General features: G+C 38.9%; 1 protein-coding gene across 1 annotated transcript in view; it reads left to right on the forward strand.

Annotated features, from left to right (window-relative positions):
• TMEFF1 (transmembrane protein with EGF like and two follistatin like domains 1) overlaps window positions 1-8,489 on the forward strand; it is a 153,540-nt gene extending 145,051 nt beyond the window's left edge. The window contains exons 8-10 of the mRNA XM_054517577.1: window positions 1,104-1,227; window positions 5,440-5,598; window positions 7,263-8,489. Coding sequence (XP_054373552.1) covers window positions 1,104-1,227; window positions 5,440-5,598; window positions 7,263-7,347 — 368 coding nt within the window. The 3' untranslated portion in view covers window positions 7,348-8,489. The remainder of the gene's footprint in view (window positions 1-1,103; window positions 1,228-5,439; window positions 5,599-7,262) is intronic.
• The last annotated feature ends 70 nt before the right edge of the window (window positions 8,490-8,559 follow it).

Raw genomic sequence — 8,559 nt, forward strand, 5'->3', positions numbered from 1 at the left:
CCACTAGCTGCTTGCTCTATCCCAGCCTCCCTCAGGACGATGGAAGAAAGAATCAGGAAAGCACACATGAGAAAAACTCAATTGGTGAAGCTAAAGGTAGTTTTAGAAGCAAAGGTGTGAAGAAAAAGAGGAAAAATAAACAAGAGATGCAAAAGTTGCCACTCACAATATCCATCAGCAGACTGATGGCCAGCCAACCTCTTAGCAACTGCCACCTTGGAAATACCAAAACTATTGTTTTTATTGCTGAGCATGATGTCATGTGGTGTGGGACATTCCTTTGGCCAGTTTGGGTCAGCTGTCCTGGCTATGTCCCCTCCCAGGCTTGCCCACTCCCAGTCTTCTTGCTGAGGGGAGAAGCAGAGTGAGAAGCAGAGGAAGTCTTGATGCTGTGTGAGCTCCATTCAGCAACAGCCAAAACAGTGTTGTGTTACCACTATTATTTCAGCCAGAAATCTAAGCCACAGCACTCCATCAGCTGCTGTGAAGGAGGTTAACTCCATCTCAGCCAAAACCAGCACAGCTCCCAAAGGAATGGGTGTTCTAAACACATTTCAATATTTTTAAGTTCTCTCTCCATAAAAATGTTTCTCTGAGGAAGACTGCTATTGAAGTGTGTTTGATTTCAACTTTAACCACCAGTGGTACCAATCAGATTTGGGCTGTATCAAGTGGTTTTCTACCCAGTAATTATAAAATGTGGTTCAACATCTTTCTAATCCTTTTTAGAGGGTTCTTTTTCATCTGTTTGCACATGGGAGACAGCTCTCTGTATCTATGTATTAGCACTTTGCCCCAGTGCCACTGACAAAGCTTCTGCTGATCTTCCTACTTTGGTTTGTTTCTGTCACAAACACTTTTCTCCTTTTTGAGAAACATGATCTAAAAAGCATGTTTAGAGGTGTCTGAGGATCATTTTCCAGTGCAGTACCTTCTAGCAAATCTCTGTAGGTGCCTCTGAAACTTCCCCCTTAAGCCTCTGCTTTATTATTCTCTATTCCTTTATTCACTGCAAGTTTTTAAGGATATGCTATTCCTGGTTGAGAGTTTTAAATTAACATCATAGACCCATGTATAATTCTTTATGTATATTTCTTTTCAAGATGCCAGTGATCAAAGAGAAGACATTTACATTGGAAACCACATACCTTGTTCAGAAAGCTTCAATGGCTACTGTATACATGGAAAATGTGAGTTCATTTATTCCACTCAGAAGGCTTCCTGCCGGTAAGTCCTTCATGTCTCCAAAATCTGATTGAAATCACTGTAAAGCTTAATCAAAATGCTCTCTAGGCATAATGACAGCATGTGTCACTTTGTGATATCTAAGCAGTGGCACAGGAGGAGCATCCCTGTGCTGTTGGGCAGCACCAGCTGCTCCCATCAGGAGGGAGATAGTGCTCAGAGGAGAGCCTCGGTCACTCAGGTACATCAGAACCTGAATCCCTCTGAGGAGTGTAGCCTCCGTGTTGTCTTCTTATTTTCAGCTGCTAAATCACATCCAGAGCTAAAAAAACCAAGAAAAACAGAAACATATTAAAAAGCAATGCCTTTGCCTTGCATGGCTTCTCTCTGTGACTGTTCTTTCCCCACTGACCCCTCAGCCTGTTCTTACCCTATTTAACAGCACATTTTACTGTTCCTGTCATAAACTCCCTCTAGAGAATCAATACTTTATTTTTAACATTTATTTCCTGTTTTTCACACTAATAGGCTTATCTAGAGAATAAAAAATTGCAAAATATTCTTTAGCCCACAACTTTTGTCTACAGTGTAAACTAGCAACTCAGAACACTCAGTACTAAGCCCTTCAGTATTTTCCAGAGTATATGAATATTCCTTAGCTCCCAGATAATTTTTTCCTTTACATTTCACCAATGGAATTGTGTATCTTTGTTTTCCTCCAAAATTGTATTATTGTTGTTGTTGCTGTTATTATTATTTTTTTTTAAAGTTGTTTATAGCAAAAGGCCACTTTGCAATAAGGTGCAGTGCCCTACTTATTAGGAGGTTTCACTCCTGAGTTTTTATCTTGCAAGCTTGTACTTTCAGATTAATGTGGCTGAAACTGCCATAACTCTTTGCTTTCCTTTGCTTTTGAAACTTCAGCTGTAAATCCATTTGATGCTTTCATGTTTTCTCCCTTGATCCTTATTGATTGATGATATTTAGGTGTTTGTTGCACTGCCAAGATTTAAGGGTTTCCAGATAGATCAGAGAGCAGGAAGCCCCAAAATGGCATTGTTGTCAACTTGAGCACTTGAAAATTTCTATTATTTCTTTTACCATACAAGACCCTTTCTTGTTAATTTTCTGCTTTCCAATAGCACTAATTTGGTTTTCTTTTGGTCTGAAACCAAGAGAACTCAACATGGCTTTGCTTCTTTTGGGAAACTGGGTGCACTCCCACCATCATCTTGCTGGGCATTAGGCAACAGTATCTGATTACGGTATTCTTTTGATCTAGAACTGTATTTAACACAATTCATAATGTATTTGTCCTTAAAATGTTTAAAGTAGCAGTATTTCAAGGAAAACATTCCTGTCTGAATTATCTAATTTTTATTTTCTCAGAATTTTTGTTGGAATGTGCTAATCTTATAGTAATCTATCAATTTATGATTCAGTGTAAATTCCATCTTTTAAATATTTATTATTACTCTAGTAAGTATTGATAGGCAATGTTTTGATGGATCTAATTAATTTAACAACCTTTTAAATTCTATTTTATAGTTACATTTACTGTTACTAGCTTCAGCTATGTATTTAAATATTCTGGATAATATGTCAGTGCTGAGCCTAGCACAACAAACCTCACGTGGTTCCAGCCCAGAATTTGTGACTATCAGTTCTTGACCCTGACTATCAGACCTCCTTTGGATTTTTCTTGGCTATTGAAGTACTGATGGTCTCATGCTTTATGCATGTTTCTTACTGGAGCAAGTTATTAAGGAAACAAATAGTTTATAACAGACATCAATCCGCCATAGTAATCATGTACCTCTATCAGAGAAAAAAATTCTCTCTTTCTCCAGCAAGGAAAATATAATGATGATTGCTAAGGGCAAATTGTTATTTTCAAATTCTTTCAGTTCTCATAGGCATCTAGCATTTACATTGTTTAATTTGGTCCTCATTTCCTAGCAGCAATGTATGTGAGGTATCAGATGACCTATAAAACCGCAGAAAATATTTGTGCAGAGCAAATTCTGAGTTCTGCTTTCACTGAGGGCAATGAATCTCCTTGCTTATTGTACAGCAGTCCTCCAGGACTGCCAGCAGGCAGGTGGGAGGAAGGTTTTGTAGCAGTCAGTAGCACAGTATTGAGTTTAGCAGCCTTTGCACAGATGGGATCAGGTCTGTCTCCTGCTGCCCCCCTTGTGCAGTGCAGTTCTGCCCTGTCCTTATGGCAGGCTGTGTCAAGGACACACAGTCCAGCCCTTTAAAAAGAAATCTAAACTTTATGCTAAATCAATTAATTGACTAATCAGCTTATTTTGATAAATCCTTGCTGGCCTCTATTGATCTTGCTATTATACTAATGCTATATTATCTTGTTATACATTTATGCAGCAGAATGTTTTAAAACCTGTTCTACTAGTTTAAGGTGAAAACTAGTGACTAGTACTTCATCCTGCCGTTATGTAATCCTTAATGCAAGCACTTTTCCTCCTGCATTCAGTATTTCTCAGAAATAATTTCCTGTCATTTTGGTGTTTCTGAGAAAACATCTTTGAATTCCTTGTGCCTCCTCTCTCTTGTTTTGTCTCCTCTGCATTAAAGCAGCTCTCACACTGATAATACTTCATCTGCTACTTTCTTATTAAAAACAAAAGCAAAGTAACAATAAGATTTAAGTCCTCTTGACTAACAAGGAGACATCTCCCTTTCTGTGTTTTCTTGCATGATTACCAGTGTGTTCATTGTCCTCATTCTTCTCTTACGCTTATGCAGAGTTCTTTTTATTCCCTTCCTGCCTACCACTGGGCACACTTCTACCACATGGAGGGTTTTCTTTAACAAGTCTTTCTGGAATTTGGTTCATGCCTGAACCAAAACTCCTTACAGCAGCTCATGGCTGGAGAAAGTAGAGTCACAAGATTATGAACATGTAAACTCCAACTATTATCCCTGCATGCTGAGGGGGATTAGGAGTTGCATTAGCATTTGTAAAAAGGTCTTTGGTGTAATTATTTTGTTGCTCCAAACAGAATTAATTCCTACCCTAGCACAAAGCTTTTGAATGGATGAGTCTGATTTTGTGTTGCATTTGGGCTTGTCAGATCCAGTTTACAAAATGATTGTTGCTCTGCCTGCATGCGAGTATTTCTTCTGCAGCTGCAGAGCTGGAGGCCAATTGTATGATTCAGTTGACCACAGTGATGCATTCATGTCAGTCAATTCTAAAGGACAGCTGTACTAGGAACTTGCCCAGGGTTCTAAGTGGTGGCCTGTGACTCTGCAGACTTCATCTCAGTGTTTTGGGTGGCTCTTGCCTTTTCTTGTGCCTGAGCCTCTTTTGCCTTGAGACATGGATTGTTTCAGAGTGTGTTTGCACTGGCGCATCTTGCATTGCCGGAACACGTCACTGCTCAGGAACAGCCTCTGTTGAGCTTCTCATTGAGCTAACTGCTGCTTTGCTCAGGCAAGTTACCACTTAAAGAGCTGATTCTCTTCTGTTCCAGCTATTTCTTCCCCACCTCATGCAAATTACTTTGGATTCTTCCTTGAACTCTCACTGGAACAGCCATTGAGTTTTCTAAGCTGACCTCCATCAAATTCTGGCTCAGCCACAAGGCAGGAGGGGGTTTGGTGCTGGTCTTGTCCAGTAGATTTTGCAAGATTCCACTTCTCTAGGTCGCAAATTGAAAAGGGATCTTCTTTTTTCTTCTTTTTTCAAGATTCCACTTCTCTAGGTTGCAGCTTGAAAAGGGGTCTTCTTTTTTCAAGGTGGATTTTCAATCCATATTTCAAGGTTCCCCTTCCTCTTTGTCACTTCTGTCCCATATTGACAATGGAGCTGAATGAGCTGTGCTCTCGCTGTGTTTCATGAGCATGATTCTTGCATTTAATTTAGCTTGTCTACTTGTCTTTCAAGTGTCTACTTGTTCCACCCAGTTGCCACACTCTTCCTAAATATTGTACCAATATAATAATGACCCACATATTTCTTTTGACAAATCGGGGTCTTCCCCATGCTGGTGTGTTTTCAAAAAGGGCCACTAGTAACCTTATCCAGAAAAAGCAGATCATATCTACTTGCTCTGTCTCTTGTCTTGCCACACAGATCCAAACCATTCCCTTACCCAAGCATTAGCACACATGCACCTCTCATCAGCTCTTCTCAGCTGGAGTCACCTTGGATTTCTCATTTCATCTGCAAATCACTGGGGTGCTGTCAAATTACAGATTCCATGAAATATTCCTTTTCTTTTTCAGGTGTGAATCAGGATATACTGGACAGCACTGTGAAAAGACAGACTTTAGTATTCTTTATGTTGTCCCAAGTAGACAAAAGCTTACACATGTCCTTATTGCAGCAATAATTGGAGCTGTACAGATTGCCATTATAGTTGCAATTGTCATGTGCATAACCAGGTAGGTAAAGACAAAAACAGTGAAAAATTACACATTGTATGGATATACTTTTTCTGTATTTAATTATATGATGTCCAACATTTTATTTGCTTAATACGTGCTTAAAAACTACCTGATGACTGAAGCAGGATGATTATGTAACATCCTATCTGCCCCTTTGTTTCTTTGGTCACTAAAGACAAATTTGTTTGAATTCAGAAACCACCAGTAACCACTCTGAATCTCCAGACCAAACACACAGCAGAACAGTTCAGCCTTAAAACGAATCCAAGAGTTAAGCTACTTTGTTAGGCCTTCACTGGCCTAATTGCTGAAATTTTGTGGAACCTATGATCCCCAGCTGCCACCCAGTGAAACAGAGAGGCTAACAAGGTGCTGTTCCCTGTGGTACCACTCTAAATGGTGTTACACAGAGAAAGAAGTACCCCTTACACCATATACACTTTCTGAAAATTAGTGTGCAACTTAGTCCCATTATTAGACAGTCACGGTGCGAACCTGTTTTGTGAAACTTAAAGACACACAAGCACATTTTGAGACATCTAGAAGTTGTCTCAAATTCTCACACTGTGTAAAAGCTCAAATGGGAGCCATGGGTTCTTTTAGATGACAAGGCATTCAGGTCTAGGACTTGAACCAAACAAACACTGAGGTTTCTGAGATAGATAAAGGATGACTTTTTTACCTTATAGGTGCATGAAGTACTTAAGTCTTACACTTGGGCATCCATGCCACAGTTTGACTTTTCCTCCTCAAGTTGTCCTTCACTTTTTCAGCTCCACTTACATTGGGCTATAAAACTTTCTGCTACTGCATTAGTTTAAGGCTTCCAAAACTCAGTGATATAGAGAGACACAGTGAATTAACAATACAGGCCTTTTTCCCTGTATCCCTTGTAAAGTTCAACATAACAGACATTAGCACATGTGTAAAACACCACCTGCACATCTAAAAGAGTTACTTGGCTCATGCAATTGATGTCATTCCTTTTTTCACTGAACAGCCCGCTGGCCAAAGCAGTGGTGTGGAAGGCTATGGGTCAGCTCGTCTTTCAGCCTCTGTATGACCATTGCCCAGCTCTCAGTCTCTCACATCTTGCTGCATCCCAACAGGAGTGCTCCATTGTTCATTGCCTTGGCTAATTGCCATTCCATGCAGGATTGCTGGCTTTTGTGAATCCTTTTAGTTCTGTGTCTGGCCCCAAGAAAGGGACTGCCAGAGTCACACCACAGAGAGACCTGGGTGGGCTCTGTCTCAGGGGCTGCAGCGAGCAGCAAGGCACCTGGAGGTCCAGCACTTCAAAAGGCTGATTGATCCAGTCTCACCATCCACTGGGTTTTAAATATGAAATATGTATCAAGTAAAGCTAATGCAATCATTCCCTGTGGAACGTGTTTGCTGGATCAAGGCTGAAGGATGCAGGACCTTGCTGCTTTCAGTCTCAAGGTCAAGCAGGGCTCCCTTCTGCATGATCTCAGACATTCCCAGGTCAGAGTCCAGTACCTAAGAGCAGGAGTGCCCCACTTGTCAGCACAGATCATAGACTCCTTGCTATTGTTCTGTACAAAAAAATTGAGTCAATGCATGATTGTTCGGCATAATTATAGGTGGCGTATATAAAATCAGCCCTCCTTTCCTATTTCTCTCTTCTTTTTTTTTAACAGGAAATGCCCCAAAAATAATAGAGGACGTCGGCAGAAGCAAAACCTAGGCCATTTTACTTCAGATACATCATCCAGAATGGTTTAACTTAGTGCTTTTTATACCTACATTGACCATGTGATGTACATTTTTATTATATCTTTTTTTAAAGAATGGAAATATTTATTTCAGAGGCCTTATTTTTGAACATTTTTAGTGTCACAATGTTGGTCTGTATTCTGAAAGCATCAGCTCTAACAGCTATGGACTGCTTTAGTATCTTTACTTTTATGTTTTTGAATACAGTAGTTCATTTTCTGTATCTGTATCACATGGTTATATAATAGACTTGTGCTTTATCCATGGAATGTAATATTTTTGGGAACACAGATTTATTCCAACAATGGTTGTAGACTTAAAAAAAAACCCAACAAACCAACAAAATAAGACCACATTACCTAAAAAACAAGGCATGAACTAAAGGTAAAAATGTTTACAGCTTACTTTTCTTATGAGGAACTAGAAAACACTGTGTTTAAATACCGTAGATATTTAAATGTTTTTGGAAGTTAGTAACTGATTTTTTAGACACTGCCTATCGCATGAACTGTGAAGCTGTGTGCTGTGTGTAGTTGTAACATATTTATAAAATGTGTGGGCTGGGTCTAAGCACTGCCATCTTCAGAAATAATTCCAACAATTTATTTTTAAGGATGAAAATTATAAATTTCATAATTTGGGAAGTTACCTGGTAGAACAGATGGCACAGGTCCAAAAGAAGTAGGTCTTAGTAGATTTAGGTATTCTAAAAATTGGTGTTGAATAATTGAACACAAATAATTGGAATAAAGCCTACTTTATCACTGTTAAAACTGTTTTAATACTTCTTAAACTTTTTTAAAGAAAATACATGTTTTAACACCTACAATACAGATTGTATAGTGTTTGTGATCAAAATAAAAAAAAATAAAAGTGAATGAATTACTAGTGCTCTTGTATAGAGTATTTTCAAGAGCTAAAAAAGTCCATCCAAATTAGTCTGCTGGTCATAGTTATATTAATAGACTGTTAGTTGTCGTTTGAAAGATCCCAAGATAAAGTGTGAATAGGATGTGTTCAGCTGTTTTAACATGTAGTGTAGGCTTTCAGAATTTTGCATGTAGGATTTAATAATTTGTTCAATAAAAAAAAAAAATGCTTTCAACATTTTGAACTGAAAAAGCATGTCACAATACAACGTTTTCACTATATTGCCTCTGGTTTAGTGTGTTTATTTGCTACCCCATGGGGTAATTGCAGCAAGCTGAAGACCTGAAGTTG

This window comes from Molothrus ater, chromosome 1 (assembly GCF_012460135.2).
Source record: "Molothrus ater isolate BHLD 08-10-18 breed brown headed cowbird chromosome 1, BPBGC_Mater_1.1, whole genome shotgun sequence".
Classification (NCBI taxonomy): domain Eukaryota; kingdom Metazoa; phylum Chordata; class Aves; order Passeriformes; family Icteridae; genus Molothrus; species Molothrus ater.